Source organism: Clupea harengus, chromosome 16, assembly GCF_900700415.2.
Source record: "Clupea harengus chromosome 16, Ch_v2.0.2, whole genome shotgun sequence".
NCBI lineage: Eukaryota > Metazoa > Chordata > Actinopteri > Clupeiformes > Clupeidae > Clupea > Clupea harengus.
This window is the reverse complement of record NC_045167.1, coordinates 13,585,300-13,603,765: the sequence shown is the minus strand read 5'-3', so window position 1 is coordinate 13,603,765 and position 18,466 is coordinate 13,585,300. Positions and strand designations below refer to the sequence as shown.

Sequence of the window (18,466 nt, the reverse complement as noted above, 5' to 3'; positions counted from 1 at the left end):
AGCGCGTTACTATGCCCATTGGGGCCGCCGCTATGAAGAATTGTGGCGTCCTCCAGATCGCCAGGGCCTTCCTGCATCTGGAGTCTACCGTCACTCTTTGGTAACTGTTCCTGGCGGAACTGAGTTTTAAGGAGAGATACCACATTTGAAAAGGGCGCATGTGCAACATTCCCAGTGGCAGGGCGATCGCAGCAGATGCCATCATGCCCAACAGTCTTTGGCAGAGAAGAGACGAGACTCTTTGCCTTAGCCTGAACTGATTTACGCACAAGCTGATGGCCCTTATTCTTTCTCGAGACAGACCGACCGTCATTGAGGTGGAGTCTAGTGTCATGCCCAGAAAATGTGCCGTTTGGCTGGGGCTCAAAGCGCTTTTGCCTCTGTTCACCACAAAGCCTAGGCGATGTAAATGTGACACTACTAGGTGGCAATCTTGCTTTGCCGTCTCCTCTGAACAACTGGAAATTCGTCCAGGTAATTGAATAAACTGAGCCTCTGTTGCCGTAACGGGGCGATGGCCGCTTCTACGCACTTTGTGAAAACCCTCGGTGCCAGCGCTAGGCCGAACAGGAGCGCGCAGAACTGGTACGCCTTCCCTCTGAATGCGAACCGCAGAAATCTTTGATGTCTGGGATAGATTGGGATATGGAAGTAAGCGTCTTTTAGATCTATCGTTACAAGCCAGTCTCTTGGCTTTATGGACTGAACCAGCTGGCAGGAAGTCAGCATTCTGAACTTCCTTTTCACAAGCGCCTTGTTCAGTTTACGTAGATCTAGGATTGGCCGATAACCCCCGTCTTTTTTCGGAACTAGGAAGTATCGGCTGTAGAAGCCCTTGTTTACCTCCTTGGGAGGAACATTTAGTATCGCTCCTTTTCGGAGCAGGGAGTCTATCTCCTAGGAAAAGGGCCTGCCCCTGCGGCACTACTGACTGAACCACCCCTCTGAATCTTGGAGGGGGGTGAGAAAACTGTATTTAGTATCGCTCCTTTTCGGAGCAGGGAGTCTATCTCCTGTTGTAGGAAAAGGGCCTGCCCCTGCGGCACTACTGATTGAACCACCCCTCTGAATCTTGGAGGGGGGCGAGCAAACCGTAGCGTGTAACCCACTGAAATTGTATTGAGTACCCATGGCGACGCAGCGCATGCGCGCTAACTCTACGCGCAGCCTCTTCGGCTGGGCTTCCAGTTGAATAATAGGTCGGGAGAACCCGCTCATGGCCAATCTGCCTATGTCTAGATCTGCGCCCGCTCCACTTAGGGAGGGGGACGAGATCTGGGGTTGCCCCCTCACGGTTTTTGAAAAAAATTGGTTGTGTGGGTGCAGTGGGTGCACCGAGGGGGGAGTTACACAAGCATGCCTTATTTCTGCGCCTGTTGGGGCAGTGGTCATGACATATGAGTGTTGTGCTTGTGGGGACTGGTATACCGTGCTTGACATGAATGTTGCATGTGAGCAGCGGGCGGACTTCCCTGGTGGTGGCGGAGGATCCACCACCCCCCCTCTTCTCTTTGGCGGCCGTGGGCTTGCCCTGCCTTCCCCCACGACGAGCGGCATGCTGGCGTGGGGCACGGGGCGCGTTCTGAGCCGGGCGGGGGGCCAGCTGCTGTTCCTGAGGCTGGGCGGAGGGGCGGAAGGGGTGTCTCTGCCAGCCCCGGCGTGCCTGGAACTTGGCTGGGGGTGCTGGGGAGCGGAACCCGCTGCGCTTCACCCCGGTCGTGGGGGTTGTCTGCCCCGAGGAGGACTGGCGCTCTGAGCCGCTGGAGCGAGGCATCCATGCCTGGAAAGCCTCACAGCTTTTCTGCTCCGCAAGTCTTTTTCACGGTCACGATTCACGCCTCCCGGTCCTGGTCACGGTCAATAATGATATGCGCAGGCCGCCGGAACTCTCCACTCTCCTTGGCCTGGCACACCCTTATCCCAACGCCAATCAATGTCTGACCTATAGGGGGCACACACTCAGAACCAATCACAACTTCCTAATTTGGGATAATTCAGTACAAATCCAAATACTCCTAAATGGCTCCTACACACCGGCCCCTAATAGTGTGCATGGGCAACTATTACAACATTCAAAATCATAAAGGAGCCTACATTCATTGTAGTTTACTGTTATTCTTAAATCATTAACTCAATCATATCATGAGTGGGTATTACTCATCTCTGGCTGGTGACTTTGGTCATCTTTTCTGCTCCTTCGAGAAGCAGACAGAGCTTGGTTACTGGCCTCACGAACACACCAGTCTTCGTGATAATTTTCACTGTCCTCACCAAACCTCTGGAATCTGGTTGGACTTCTATTATTCTTCCAAGGTTCCAGGACCCACGAGGGGCTGTGCTGTCCACCACCATCACAATGTCTTCTACCTGAAATCCTTTCTTGACTGTAGTCCATTTTTGTCTTTCTTGTAACAGGGGAAGGTATTCCTTCGTCCATCTCTTCCAAAAGAGATCGGCAAGAAACTGAACTTGTTTCCAGCGCCGTCTGATGTATGTGTCTGACTTCTGAAACAGTCCAGGGGGAAAAGCAGGATGGCACTTGAGAAGAAGAATATGATTAGGTGTTAGTGCCTCAAGATCAGAATCATCTTCATGGACTGTGCTGATAGGGCGACTGTTCAGAATGCTTTCCACCTCACAGAAAAGTGTTTGCAAACCTTCGTCATCAAGTGGTTGTTCATGAGCAATGGAGTTGAGAGTCTGCCTGACCATACGGATTAGCCTCTCCCACACCCCACCATGATGTGAGGCTGCTGGTGGATTGAAGGTCCACTGAATACCTTTCTGGAGCATTGTGTTCTGAATCTTTTCTTTGTTCCAGTTTGAGATGGCATCTTGTAATTCTCTTTTAGCTCCTACGAGGTTGGTTCCGTTGTCAGAGCGGATACATGTCACCTGACCTCTTCTGCTTATGAACCGCCTCAGAGCGTGAATGCAAGAGTCTGTGTCTAAGGAGTGTGCCATCTCCAAATGTACTGCTCTACTTGACATACAAGTAAAAATGACACCATAGCGCTTGACTAGGCTTCTACCTCTTTTTGTTTCAAAAGGCCCAAAGTAATCAACACCTACATTGCTGAAAGGTGGAAGGTCAGCTTCGAGTCTTTCTTTCGGCAGGTCTGCCATCTTCTGTTCTCCAATCCTTCCTCGGACACATCTGCACACAACACACTTGGATATGACTTTGCGAGCCGCGGAGTTGGCATTAACAATCCAAAATCTTTTTCGGAGTTGTGAGAGAACATGGTTTCTCCCGCCATGTCCAAGCTGCTCATGTATGTGTCGAAGTATTAGTGTGGAGACATGAATGTGTTTGGGCAGGATTATGGGACGCTTAGCCTCCTCAGGCATTGCGGCCTTGCTGAGTCTTCCTCCTACTCTCAAGACTCCGTCCTCCAATACAGGATCCAGCTTGTAGATGGTGCTGTTCCGCCTTAGTCCTTTTCCAACAAATTTCGTCTTTTCCAGCTTTGCCATTTCCTCTGGATAGCTTTGATGTTGACAGAACCTTATAATTGCTTTCTCCGCCCTCATCAGGTCCTCCAGGGAAATACATTGGCTGCCAGGTTCGTTCTTGCCGGCTTTTCTCTTGCTGTCCAGCATTTTGCTCTGGCTTCTTGTCTGTGATTGTGGAGACACTTTCCAATGCATCTTTCTATTCACACTAAGAGCAAGCAGAAGGTTTCTCAATTTCAAGTACCACACGACAGCTCTTTTTAACTTATTCCAACTTGAAAAGTATTCAAGCAACTGCCATGTTGGATTGTTCTGTGTCTTGATCACAGCGCTGTACACTGCTGTGCATCTCTTGACCTCAAGGTCATCCTGTGAGAGTGGCATGGCTTCTAATGGGTTCTGTGGCCACTCATCTTCTGATTTCCACAGGAACTCTGGTCCGTGGGTCCACTTACTGCATTTGATGAATGTGTCTGCACTCATTCCTCGAGATGCTAAATCTGCTGGATTCAGCTTTGTTCCAATGAATTTCCACTGTGTGACATCAGTGTTCTCTCTAATGACAGAGATTCTATTGGCTACGAATGTGCGAAATCTTGTGTGTTCATTGGCAATGTACTTTAACACTGTCTGACTGTCTGTCCAGAAAGTTGAGCTGTTGAGTGTAATGTCTAGTTCTTTCCTGAGCATTCTGTCTACTCCAACAGCTAAGACAGCCGCCACAAGTTCCAGGCGTGGTATTGTCGTCTGCTTCAAAGGTGCTACTCTGGCCTTGCCAAGCATGAAAGCTACATGCACAGTGTGTTTTCCCTCTGTCAGTCTTAGATAGCTTACTGTTCCATACGCGTGGTCTCTAGCGTCTGAGAAGTGATGGAGTTCAGCCTGTGTGGACATTCCGATTCCATCTGGCTTCACACAGCGTGCCACTCTGAAGTTCTCCAGCTTGTCAAGACCAGTTAGCCATTTCCTCCACTTCTCTGATGCAGCCTGTGGTACTTCATGGTCCCAGCTGCACTTGTTTCTGCAAAGATCCTGAAGAAGCAACTTAGCAGGCAGAGTTAGAGGAGACAGGAAACCCAGCGGGTCATAGATAGAACTGACCATTGACAGAATGTTTCTTCTGGTGTGTGGCTTATCTTTGACAGAGATGTTAAACTTAAATGTGTCACTTTCTACACACCATAACAATCCTAGGGCTCTTTCTGTAGGGAGTTTGTCCCTGTCCAAATCCAGTTCTTTCATTTCAGTGGCTCTATCTTCTTTGGGGATATGAGACAGTACAGTGCGACTGTTACTCACCCATTTGGTTTGGTGGAATCCTCCCGTGTGGCAAACACAGGTAAGGTCTCTCACCAGGTCGATGGCCTCATTTTCTGTTTCAAGAGACTTCAAACAATCATCAACATAAAAATAGTTTTCAATAGTGCTTATCACTTCTTGATCAAAACAGCTGCTATTGTCTTTGGCAGTTTGTCTGAGCGCAAAGTTTGCGCAGCTCGGAGAAGACACTGCTCCAAACAGATGCACTGTCATTCGATGCTCAACAGGGGGCAGAGACATGTCACCTTTAGGCCACCACAGGAAGCGTAAAAAGTCAACATCAGATTTTGAGACTCTGACTTGGTGAAACATTGATTTTATGTCAGCCATGAGAGCCATGGGATGTTGTCTAAATCTTGTGAGCACACCAAGTAGTGTGCTGGTTAGGTCTGGACCCTGGAGGAGTTCAGCATTCAGTGATGTTCCATGAAATGTTGCGCCACAGTCGAAAACCACTCTAATAGTGCCTTTCTTTGGGTGAAAAACGCCATGGTGTGGGATGTACCATACCTTGCCGTCTTCTCTTTCAAGTTCAGCTTGTGGCACCACTTCAGCATGTCCATTGCTTATCACATCCTCCATAAACTCTGTGTACTCACTTCTGAATATTTCATTTCCTTTGAACTTCCTTTTCAGGCCTATTAGGCGCTGCTCTGCAACCTGATAGTTGTTGGGCATGACTGGCCTTTCACTCCGGAAAGGTAAGTCTATGCTGTAATGTCCATCTTTGGGAGTGATTGACTGCTCTGCAATTTTGATAAATCTTTTGTCTTCCATTGACATTTCTTTGTCATCTAATGTCTCATTAAAATCATGATTGTACTGTTGTACAAGCAAATCTTCCAGCTTCGCAACTGATATTCTGTTGACAGTAACATTCTGACGCCCATTGCTGTCTGTCATGACACCGTCATCTAGAGGACCATTAACAACCCACCCCAATAGGGTCTTCACAGCATACGGCCCATTTTCACGACTGTTTATAATTTCCCATGGTTCAATTGCTTTAGGAGCATTGTTTCCAATCAATAACTCCACTTCAGCTTTGATTTTCGGGATCTGGATCTCACTCAAGTAAGGCCACCTAGATAGCTCTTCTGTCCTTTGGAATGCTGTCGGTGTCCACAGGCATAGTCTTTTGCGTGTACACCTCAGGCAGTGCAATAAAGTTGTTTTCATTCAAAGCACTAACCTCTATTCCATTCGCCATGTATGCAATCACAGATTGTTCTTGATTCATTGTCTTCAACAGGATGTTGGTCCTTTTTCCTCTGATGTTAAGCTTGTTCAGGAGATTTTCTGTGCAAAAAGTAGCAGAGCTGCCAGGATCTAGAAAGGCATAGGTGTTAATGATCTTACTACCTTTTGTGCATTTCACTTGAACAGGTACAATGGACAAAGTGCATTTCTGTACATTACCGGCCCCAGTATGTTCATCAGCTTTGACAGACACCTGCATGCTGTTCAGTGTTGTCTCTTTGGCTTCCTTTGTTTCTTTTGCCTTGATGTGCAAGGCACTTGGATGCTGCTTCTTACAGATGGTGCACTGGAGACGTTTCGCACAGTCCTTGCTGATGTGTCCAGCCTTTGCCAGGCATCCAAAGCAGACTCCATTCTGCATCACAAATTCTATTTTCTCTCTATGTGGCTTTGAATCAAACTGAGAACATGTCATGAGCTCATGCTTACCATTGCAGAAGAGACATGCTTTGTCTGGCACTGTGTTTTGGTTTGCTCTTGGTTTGTCTCGTGTCATGGTTTCTTCTGACGTTCGCTGAATCGGCTTCACGTCAACTTGCGTAGCAAAACTACCTTTAGGAAGTGGCTTCATTGGGGGTCTGGATTTGACCTTGCTGGAGCCAGATTCCTGAATGTCACCAAAAACTGGATCTGAGACAATGGTCGCCTGTTTTTCGATGAAGGATACCAGGTCAGCCATTCTCACTCTGATATTGCGTTGTTGTATTTCACAGGCCTTTGAGCGCCATCTTTCTCTTAATTTATATGGCAATATGAAAATGATATTTCTCATGTTCGAAATTGTGTCTAACTCTTCCATGTACTGAAGCTGTTCCATGGCATTGCAGCAACTTCTCAAAAACAATGCAAAGTCCTGCAAAGCTCTTGGTTCTTCTGATTTTATCACAGGCCATGAGAGGGCCTTTTCAATGTAAGCACATGAGATCCTGTAGGCGTTTCCAAAATGCTCTTTAAGCAATTGCCTTGCTTTTCTATAGCCTCTATTTGCATCCATGAATTGGCAACTTTTGACTAGCTGCTGAGCTTGTCCTTTTGTGTACTGGATGAGGAATTGAAGTCTGTCTTGGTTATTGTCTGTTCTGCTTTCAATGATGTGTTCAAATGAATGAATAAAGGAATTGTACTGCAAAATATTTCCATCAAAAACTGCAAGATCTCCTTTCGGCAAAGTATGCAACAATTGCTGTTTAACTAGGAGACTTGTCAACTGATTTTGCTTTTCAAGAATTTTGGAAAGATTGTCAGGTTCTTGTCCTCCCTGTGGAACTGCAAAGCTCTGTGAAGACGGATTCTGGAGAGTGCGAGTGCTCTGTTCATGGACTGGTCTAGTAGCACTGAAAGACTGGGTAAAAGATGGCATTCTAGGCGTTCTGGCTGTTGTGGGCAAAACAGGGAATTGCACATGAACTCCATCTTTAGGCCTTGTATCTCTAACAGTGTGTTCAGCAATTTGCTCAGAAATCTTTTCAACATTTTCTTCAAGGTAAGAATTCATTGCATTCAATTCTGTATTGTTCGTTACATCTAAAGTTGTATTATCAACAGCTTGTGCTTCAGCATTTCTGAGATAGTTAATTTTGGCTGTAGTTGCAGACAATTCAGCTTGTAAATTAAGAGTCTCCATTCTCTTTCTGAGTTGTTCTTGCTCATCCTCTAATGCATGCTTTTTCTGTAAAGCTGCAGCCTTAGCGAGTAGTGCTGCGCTTTCTGCCTCTGCCTGGATGCGCACAGATGCTGTGGATGAAACTGACCTGTTGCTGCTCAAAGACAGCCTATCGTCCTCAGTAGGCCCGACACTTATATCAGCACTACTTTCCAATCCAGTATAGGAAACTGTTACATCATGCACAGGATTTTCAATTGAATTTATCCACCTCGTGACATTAGACAAAAAGGTGCTTATCTGTTCAAGCCTCGGTGCATACCAGGATTTTGTATCCTCATTTCTATCTTCCTCTTTTAACGTTTCTTGGTATGACCCATGAAGAGATCTGAATTCCTCCAACATTGTATTAAACATAACCATATTACTTTTCACTTCATGAAGACTTGTTTCGTCATCCATCAGAGTATTTACAATGTTCATTCGTCTCGTCAGATGCGACAATTTGCCAGATCTAGATGAGCGCAATTTCATTTCTTCATTGAGGTTTCCTTCAGGTAGGCCCAAACTCGCCTCCTTCACGGGATCAGCCATCTTAGTTCAATTTATAATTTTCATTCGTTATCTCAAAAATAGTTCTTCAAATTCATACTCCAGAATTTCAACAAAAAGCCTTTTCTATCGTGTTCTCATTTGCGGTAATTGCGGTAGTCCATATATGCCCATACGGCTTCAATTCACCGACGTTAACTCAAACAATTAACATCGGGTTTTTAACCAAAAATGCTCCGTCTTTCTTGGGTTTTAAATGTGCACAAAAAAGGTCTTCAAAAGTATAGTCCATCCATATTGCATTTAATTTCAATGGAAAGAGTACATACCTCCGATACAGTTTAATTGATTTGTTTGTTTGTTGCGCGTGGCGCGCTGCCGCGCTGGCTTGTTCCTCAATGCAAACTTCGTTGTAATCCAAGGGTGCTTGTTCCAAGTAATCCAACAGTAATCCACAAATATACAGCAACGATCCATCCCCATGCACCTCCGCGAAGAAGGGGATGGGGCTGGGAGCCACTACGGGGGGCCCGCCATAAAACTCCCCGTCGAGCAGTGAAGCCTGCACGCTGGGAGGGGGAGGGAGGGGAAGACCCAGGCAGCCCGCCGCCCTCAGCGCTACCTCATGTAGCTGCTGGCCCATGTTCCTGAATGAGACAGGGGGAGAGGTTGCCCGCGGTTGCTCAGCCACGTCCATACTCGCGTCGTCCTCTTCGGACACCTGTTCGTCACTGAAGTCGAGCAGGCTCTCTGACTCCAGCCCAAAGTCCAATTCCGGAGCGGGCTGGTCGTCAAAGCTAGCGGGCATCTCCACCGCCTCGTGGTCTGTGGCTACCAGGAGAGCGGGTGGAGGAGTGGGAGAGAGAGACGGGCAAGAGGGTAAGGCTGCGGCGCGCACGCGGCTGCCTGACACCCCACTGCCCGAAGTCGATGGAGCACGCAGCCCAACTGGGGGAATCTCCCCAGTCTGCGCTGGCGTCGGCTTCCTAGCGTCCTTAAACTCCCAATACGCAAGGCGCTTCGTTGCTCTGGCCAGCGTCATGCTGGCACAGACGTCGCAGGCGGGGTCGTCACCGCTGATTGCTGCCTCCGCGTGGTCTCTCCCCAGGCAGACGACGCATCGGCGGTGTCGGTCCACCTTTTCCTTGGCGTGCCCACAGTCTGGGTACGCCTGCCTCGACATGTTCTGAAACGAAAGAAAGTTAGTACGAGTCCAAACTATCACAACGAAGCATGTTGAATAGCAGAAATAGCTAGCAAGCTAGTCAGATAGCTAGCCAGCTAGCAGATAGTATCTCAAACTCCTCAGGCTAAAGCCAATACGCAGCGCTCCGAGCTAGTAACGGGACGTAACCCACAACTCCCCAACTCAAAGGAGAGAGTAGCTTGCGTAGCTAAAGCAAGAGAATTTAATTAAATTGCGTGTTGTGAAATCACTTGGAGCGGTTCACTCCAAGCGAAGATATGAAAAGAGGACGATTGTAGTCCAACACCTGCATTCATGCACTCCAGAGGGGGCGGGCTCTGGAGAGTTATTGGACGAATCTCAGCCTTCCGGCGTGAGTGAAAAGTGCTTCGATTGGTTCCGTGACTACGTCACGTCCCATATGTTATATCGCAGTCCACTGCGATAGGGAACTATATGTATGGTCTGTACTTATGTGCTGATATCCTCTTTATTAAGCTGGGCCAAAACAGCTCCAGCCATGATCTGGATACGATTTAAATGCCTGAAAACTCAAATCTTCGCATGGGAAGTGGAGGTGCTAGTATGACGCCTACAAGCTGTGGTGACAAGCCTCAGTCTGCAAGTCTCCAGCGATAATGACCATCAAAGATATTTTTCAGTTTCCTGTGCAGTTTCCTGTGCAGTTTCCCTAAGAGTTATTCTCCATATATAGTATGTAAGTCTACAGAGGCATCCACTCATTTCTTCACACTGCAATGACTTCATTTGCATACGCCTTCTTTGTACAGAGCATGCATTTGTCTCCAGCCCAGAACCTTTTTCACTGATCACACGTTCAGTCGGAGAGGACTGCATGTTCTTCAGGTGATCTGGTCTAGCTTTTGGAATCAATAGAAAATGGCATTTTTTTACTATTTTTTAGTTCTGGCTGTGGATGTGTTCTGTGTCTTTGCCCGGATGTCTACGAAATGCCTTGTGCTGGAGGAGGCCTCACCATATCCACTTTTCTCCATCCAAGAAGGACTGTGCCCACGTAGTCATCTTACAGCTGCCTGTCTGAATGTTTCTGACTTGGCATTGGAACTTTCCACAGTCCCAAGAGCCATCAACGTTCTATGTGTGTGGGTAGGTCATGGATCAACACTTCAGCCTAATGTTCTCACCAAATTTCAAAGTCTCAGGAGCATGTATATCTACGGCTGTCTGTCTGCAATCCTCCCAGAAACCTTCAGGGGACTCTCCAACCTACACCTGCTCTCCATGGCTTGCCCAGAACGCTGCAATGCATCGGTCCCATCTAAAGTATTTAATGATCTGCACATTCTGGAGGAACTGAAACTTCAAAACTACACTCTATCGGAAATGGCAGAAGATGTTTTTGATGGACTGAGTCACATGAAAAGGCTTGATGTTAAGGGCAATGACGACTTCTCAGAGCTTCTTTGTAAACTGTCATATTTTTCAGCCTCCCTGGAATATTTAAGTATCGAAATAGATGCAGAGAGTCTAACGAGTCCAAATTGCACATATGGCCCGAGTAAGTTTCTTTCTCTGAGGGATGTCAGGTTTTCATTTCCTCATATCAAGAAAATAGAAAGAAATGCTTTTAGATACTTCGACCAGATATCATTTCTAAACATGCCAATGAATGATGTGCTCCAGACTCAACTCCTACACTCTGGGATCCAACAACTTGATCAGATGCAGTTCAGTCTGAAGGAAATAAACATCAAATCTATGTGTGAAATTGTATTTGCCTTCTCTGTCACTCATATCAGTTTGCATTTCGATACGTCACAAGAGTACTCTGAGTCATTATGGGAGAAATGTTACAAGCTGGAAGAAATCACACTTGAAGCGGGGAATTTAACCAACATTGATCTCAGCTTCATATCTACCTTAAAAAATGTCAGGATCTTTAGCTGTAAAACAAATGGTCAGGCCAACAATCGTAAAGAAGACAGATCTCTGGTTTCTCTCTGTAAAACTCATGTTTTTCTGTCATCGCTGAGGGATTTCCGTTACAGTACTGGACAGGACCTGACACTAAGAACCAACCAGTTTGTGTGCCTAAGTCACCTAGAAAACCTGGATCTGTCAGGGAAGTATATGCAACTTGAAGACTTTGCATTTGAGGGGCTTTATAATATGCGATACCTTTGGCTACAGGCCGATATCCTCCCTGAGATGAAAGCACGGTACCTCGCATCTAGACAAGGCCTGAGAAATCTAACTGACCTGCACTTAAATATTGATGGTAATTTAACAATTGAAGATTTTGCTTTTAAGGGACTGACTTGGCTGCATACTCTACAGGTTCAAGCACATTTGTTTGTTATAAAACCTGAATTATTTTCAGGTCTTGTAAATGTGGAAAGATTATACCTCTTAAGTTGCTATATTCAAACCATCGAAGACTTTACTTTTACAAACCTAAGCCAGTTGAGGCACATGGAGCTTGGAGGGAATATGATTTCTGCAATAACAACAAACACCTTTTTTGGACTTCAGAACCTGGAGAGCTTGATAATTGAAAATAATCCACTGAGGCACTTTGAAGCATCTTCCTTCGCTCATTTCCCCTCCCTCAGGGTTCTCCATCTTGGAAATCTGATGTTTTCCAACTCTGAGCACTCTGGCATGCAGGTCCTCAACCTGAGTCTCATCTTTGGGGGCTTCCCTCACCAGCTGTCTAACCTCACCATCACGTCTGCTGTGCGCCCCATGACTCTGGTCATCGCTGATGACAGCGCGCCAGACGAGGGTCTGAGTCTCTCCCTCTCGGGCCAGAAGATTGTTTTATGGGGTTGTGAAAAACGTTTTCTAAAATCTGTTACCGAACTCGACGTTACAGCTGAGTTCTTCCTTTGTGCACCTGATTATACTGTTGCTATCAGTCACTTCACGTCTGTGGTCTTTTTATCATTTGGTCAGTGGCATGTGAGCACCGTCCAAAACTTCTCTGGTCTGAACAGATTGGTGCACTTAAGGCGTCTAGACCTCGAACAAGTCAACTTTGTCGATCAGCCAGAGATGAGTCTCATGTTTCACAACTTGACCCAATTAGAGAGCTTAAGTCTGACTCATTGCTGGTTGGATTCTTTGGAGGGAGACCTCAGTCTGGATATGACCTCTCTGAAGTATTTCTCCCTAGTTCAAAAAACAGAGATCAGTTTGACCACAGATTTCTTTGAGCATCTGGTCAGCCTGAAGTTTGCTTTCATCTTTAACACACAACTCCGCTGCACCTGTGACGATGCCTGGTTCCTCCGCTGGGCAAGGAATCAGCAACAAGCAGAAGTGTTTATGTTCTCCTATGAAAATGAACCACTGAGCTGCATATCAGAGGGTGGGCTTCAGGACCTGGACAGCTATGACCAGGCCCACTGCAGTCTGGATGTGGGGTTTGTGTTCTTTATCAGCACATCATGCTTCCTCCTGCTGTTTATGTTAGTTGTGCTGCTGCATCAGCTGGCCAGAGACTACCTGCTGGCCTTGTACTACATCACTCACGGCTGGTTGAATGAGGCACTACGTCACCAGAACACCAGAGGGCGCTACCTGTATGATGCCTTTGTGTCTTACAGTGGCAGAGATGAACGCTGGGTGATGGAGGAACTCCTGCCCAACCTGGAGCAGAGAGGGCCCCCATTCCTGCGCCTTTGCCTGCACAGCAGGGACTTCCAGCTGGGAAAGGATATTGTGGAGAATATCACCGACAGTCTCTACAGAAGCCGCCGCACCCTCTGCCTGGTCAGCCGCCACTTCCTGCGGAGCAACTGGTGCTCCCTGGAGATGCGACTAGGCACCTACAGGCTGCAGGTGGAGCACAGGGATGTGCTCATCCTGGTGTTTCTGGAGAAGATCCCTTCTAACCTGCTCTCTGCCCACCACAGGCTGGCCCGACTGGTCAAGACCAGGACTTACATAGACTGGCCTCAACACCCGGCCCAGCAGGAGGCCTTCTGGGACAGACTGTGGAACAAACTAGTGACAGACAAGGTGTTATGAGTTGCCATGCACCATTCTTTGTAATCCTTAACTGTACTTTTTCAATACAGCCTGGATGAAACATAAAGTAGAGCACAAATGTAAAAATTGTTTTCTGATATAGATATCACATCATTTTGAAGAAATTGTTAGGATAAACAACCACTTTTGATGGATAAATTACGAGAGATCTCTGATTGTTAATGTTGCTCATGTGTCCAAATATTATTTTATGAACCACAAGATGCATTAAGTTTGAACGGATCGTTTTGAAATAGATCCAGAGAGTGGATGTGGCCTGGGTCAGTTCTAAAATGGTGTTTGAAGTTAAATCTGCGAAGACTCAACTGATTATTCTTCAGAGTTGTGTGGCAGAGCTGTAAATGTGTGTGTACACTTGGTTGTGAATCAGATTTCAATGTATTCTGGAGTAAGTACAACCTGTACAATTTGTCACATGAAATATGTTCATAGTGTATTATAATGTTCACAGGAGGCCCCTTATAGCAACATTTTGTAGTTTTTACTGTGTTTCTTTAGGTATGTTTTGTTAGGTAGCTAATTTGTATAACAGCCTCAAATAAATGTTGATAATACAATGTCATGTGAAGGGGAAATAAACACACTTGTTGTTTCCAGTAATCAAACAGTCTATTCAATATGTAGTTTTGTGGTCTGTGCACGCAACTCCTCAAAAACAGCTTTAATATGCCGTGCAATTAAATAATCTCTAAAAACAACTTTTACACATGAATCGAATTCAGATAAGCTGATTAAAAGAAACTTGAGAGCATTCATGCTCTGCATCTTCTAGGCAACTGATGAGATGCAGGACCATCTCCTAGGCAACTGATGAGATGAAGGACCATCTCCTAGGCAAGTGATGAGATGCAGGACCATCTCATAGTCAAGTGATGAGCTCCTGATATTCTGCAGATTGAATTCAAACAACAATGATGCATATTCATGACATAATGAAACTACAGTTGTAAACACAAAGCCAAGATCAGTCATTTTATTATCATCAATGTACATATGGCATGCTAATGTAAGATCTGACCTGGACCAGTTAGTTAAAACGCTGAACCAGGTGATATTATTTAGTAGTTCAATGTTAAGAGAGACTCCTGCTTCACACTGCAGTGACATACAGATGGAGGAAAACAAAGCTTCAGTCTGATGAGCAAAGGGGTAAACTGAACCAACTGCCTTCAGTCTTATCATTGAAACCAGGCTCATACAGAGAGGCGCACATAAGGTGTGAATGAGGAAGTTAAGGTAGATTTACAGGCATAAGACCATGTTTGAGCGAAACAGGCATTTTCCACACTGCACTAAAAATATGGAACAAATGGAACACTATGGAACAAACTAGTGACAGACAAGGCGTAATAGGTTGCCATGCACCTTTTTTTGAAATCCTTAACTGAACTTTTTTAATACAACCTGAATGTCACAAAATTATTTTGAACTAATTGTAAGGATGGACAGACAACTTTTGATGGAAAAATTAAGAGATAAAAGAAAGTTTTGGCCTGTAGTTGACAGTCATATAACATGAGTGAGAGCAAATACCACAGAGACTAGCCCATAGGGGGGAAATGGCCATACACAAACATCTAAATAGATGAAAAGGGGCATTTCAGTGTCTGTTATAATATAAATAAAGGATATAAGTGATGTCACATGATGTCAGATAGGTTTGCATTCCTCAATACTTTTCATAAACACATTATAATTGTATGATGATGACCCATAATATATAGGCCCGTAGCGTATTTTTGAGTAGGCAAGTGTATTTGGTTAATGCAGCTAGCCTATATGATAGGTCTGTAATTATATGCTGATATCCTTTTTATTAAGCTTTACCAGACCAGCTCCAGCCATGGTCTGGATAAGATTTAAATGGCTGAAAACTCAAATCTTCACATGGGAAGTGGAGGTGCTAGCATGGCGCCTACAAGCTGTGGTTAAAAGCCTCAGTCTTCAAGTCTCCAGCGATAATGACCACCAAAGATATTTTTCAGTTTCCTGTGCTAAGAGTCATTCTCCAAATATAGCATATAAGTCTACAGAGGCACCCACTCACTAATTTCTTCACTCTGCAACGACTTCAGTTGCACACGCCTTCTTTGTACACAGCATCCATTTGTCTCCAGCCCAGAACCTTTTCTCACTGATCAAACGTTCAGACAAAGAGGACTGCGTGTTCTTTAGGTGATCTGGTCTAGCTTTTGGATTTCACAGAAAATGGCATTTTTCTACTCTTTTTTAGTTCTGGCTGTGTGGATGTGTTCTGTGTCTTTGCCCATATGTCTACCAAATGCCTTGTGCTGGAGGAGGCCTCACCATATCCAGGTTTCTCCATCCACAAATCAAGCCTGTGCCCACGTAGGAAGCTTACAGCTGCCTGCCTGAATGTTGGCATTGGAACTTTCCACAGTTCCAAGAGCCATTACCGTTCTATGTGTGTGGGTAGGTCATGGATCAACACTTTGGCCTAATGTTCTCACCAAATTTCACAGTCTCAGGAGCATGTATATCTACGGCTGTCTGTCTGCAATCCTCCCAGAAGCCTACATTTTGATAATACAATGTCATGTGAAGGGGAAATAAACACACTTGTTGATTCCAGTAATCACCCAGTCTATTCAATATGTAGGTTTGTGGTCTGTGCACAACTCCTCAAAAACAGCTTTAATAACGCAAATCCATCACCAAAATTCTGCTATCAAATTGTCTTCTTGCTCTGATGTGTGTCTCTGTCTTGACCCTTGCCACTCTAACCAAACCAATATCCAGGCTGTGCAATTAAATAATCTCTAAAGCAACTATTACACATGAATTTGATTCAGTTTAGCTAATTAAGTGAAACTTGACAGCAGAATATCCTTCCACACATCATTCATTGTCTGCATCCCTTAGACACCTGATGAGATCCTGATATTCTGCAGATAGAATGCAAACAACAACAATGCATATACATGACATAATGAAACTACAGTTGTAAACACAAAGCCAAGATCAGTCATTTTATTATCATTAATATACATATGGCATGCTAATGTAAGATGTGCCCTGGACCAGTTAGTTAAAACGCTGAACCAGGTGATATTATTTAGTAGTTCAATGTTAAGAGAGATTCCTGCTTCACACTGCAGTAACATACAGATGGAGGAAAACAAAGCTTTAGTCTGATAAGCAAAGGGGGGAACTGAACAAACTGACTTCAGTCTTTTCATTGAAACCAGGCTCGTACAGAGAGACGCACATGAGGTGTGATTGAGGAAGTTAAAGTAGATTTTCAGGCATCAGACCATGTTTGCATCGAAACAGGCACTAAAAATATCCTTGATTGCACGTGCTATGATAGATGATGAAGTTGCTTGTCGGGCTCACTATAGCCCATGCTGAACACCCCTGAGAAAAGCTTTCAGTCGCAGCGGTGTCTTCAGAAGGTCGGTCTGTCATAGAGTGGCTTCAGCATTTCTGCGAGGATGACTTCCCTCCACATTTTTTTACTTGTATCTGTGCAAGTGTTTTGCATCTGGGCCTGGCTGTCTCAAAAATGCATGCTGTCCTATGAAGATGGTTTCGTACTCAGCTGAACAGATGCTCTTCTTCGGTGACACGCAGCAACACCACAGCTGTCTGCAGGGATATCACTGACATAGAGCTAGAATTATCTGCAATCATGGCTGACATTGAGATTCTGTGTCTTTGGGTAAACCATGGGTCATTGCTTCAGCCAGCAATCTTCTCCAAATTTCACAATCTCAGGAGCATGTATATCTACGGCTGTCTGTCTGCAATCCTCCCAGAAGCCTTCAGAGGACTCTCCAACCTACACCTGCTCTCCATGGCTTGCCCAAAACGCTGCAATACATCGGCCCCATCTAAGGTATTTAATGGTCTGCACATTCTGGAGGAACTGAAACTTCAAAACTACACTCTATCGGAAATGGCAGCAGATGTTTTTCATGGACTGAGTCACATGAAAAGGCTTGATGTTAAGGGCAATGATGACTTCTTAGAGCTTCTTTGGAAACTGTCATATTTTTCAGCCTCCCTGGAATATTTAAGTATCGAAATGGATGGAGAGAGTTTAACGAGTCCAAATTGCACATATGGCCCGAGTAAGTTTCCTTCTCTGAGGGATGTCAGGTTTTCATTTCCTCATGTCAAGAAAATAGAAAAAGAAATGCTTTTAGATACTTCGACCGGATATCATTTTTAAACATGCCAATGAATGATGTGCTCCAGACTCAACTCATACACTCTGGGATCCAACAACTTGATCAGATGCAGTTCAGTCTGAAGCAAATAAACATCAAATCTATGTGTGAAATTGTATTTGCCCTCTCTGTCACTCATATCAGTTTACGTTTCAATACATTACAAGAGTCATCGTGGGAGAAATGTTACAAGCTGGAAAAAATCACACTTGAAGGGCGGAATTAAACCAACATTGATCTCAGCTTCATATCCACCTTAGAAAATGTCAGGATCTTTAGCTGTAAAACAAATGGTCAGGCCAACACTCGTAAAGAAGACAGATCTCTGGTTTCTCTCTGTAAAACTCATGTTTCTCTGTCATCACTGAGGGATTTCCGTTACAGTACTGGACAGGACCTGACACTCAGAACCAACCAGTTTGTCTGCCTAAGTCAACTAGAAAACCTGGATCTGTCAGGGAGGTATATTCAGCTGGAAGACTTTGCATTTGAAGGGCTTTATAATTTGCAGCATCTTAGGCTTAAGGCTGATATCCTCCCTGAGATGAAAGCACGTGTGACAGTGGCGAGGTAGTTTGCTAGGATAGGTTTAATTGTCGACTACGCCACCTAGGTAGGCACCCTAGGACAGATATAGACTCAGTGTTACTTTAGCTCTAACAAGGCAAACACAAGTTCGTACCACTCTTAGGCCAGAGACATGGGTTCCATAAATACAGTTTATTAACAAGTATACAAACAGTAGTAAAAGGAGTACAGGGCAATTCTAGTACAGGCTGTTGCCTCTCACACAACAAACCAAATGAGTTATTTCCAGTATACACACATACACTAAACACACACAGTAGACACGGTTAGGCT

At 45.1% G+C, this 18,466-nt stretch overlaps 2 protein-coding genes across 2 annotated transcripts; one reads left to right on the top strand and one right to left on the bottom strand.

The window, feature by feature from the left end:
* Positions 1-1,847: 1,847 nt before the first annotated feature.
* LOC116224028 lies at positions 1,848-4,743 on the bottom strand. The gene has a single exon (XM_031582530.2). The coding sequence runs from the start codon at positions 4,696-4,698 to the stop codon at positions 2,158-2,160; it is 2,541 nt and encodes an 846-aa protein (XP_031438390.1). The 5' UTR covers positions 4,699-4,743; the 3' UTR covers positions 1,848-2,157.
* A 5,514-nt stretch (positions 4,744-10,257) lies between these two features.
* On the top strand, positions 10,258-14,012 carry LOC116224027 (toll-like receptor 13). Its single transcript, XM_031582528.1, has one exon. It carries the CDS (start codon positions 10,278-10,280, stop codon positions 13,389-13,391), a length of 3,114 nt encoding a protein of 1,037 aa, XP_031438388.1. The 5' UTR covers positions 10,258-10,277; the 3' UTR covers positions 13,392-14,012.
* Positions 14,013-18,466: the final 4,454 nt, after the last annotated feature.

Coding starts and splice junctions, on each gene's coding strand:
- LOC116224028 (XM_031582530.2), bottom strand. CDS start 4,698: ATGAAAGAACTGGATTTGGACAGGGACAAACTCCCTACAGAAAGAGCC.
- LOC116224027 (XM_031582528.1), top strand. CDS start 10,278: ATGGCATTTTTTTACTATTTTTTAGTTCTGGCTGTGGATGTGTTCTGT.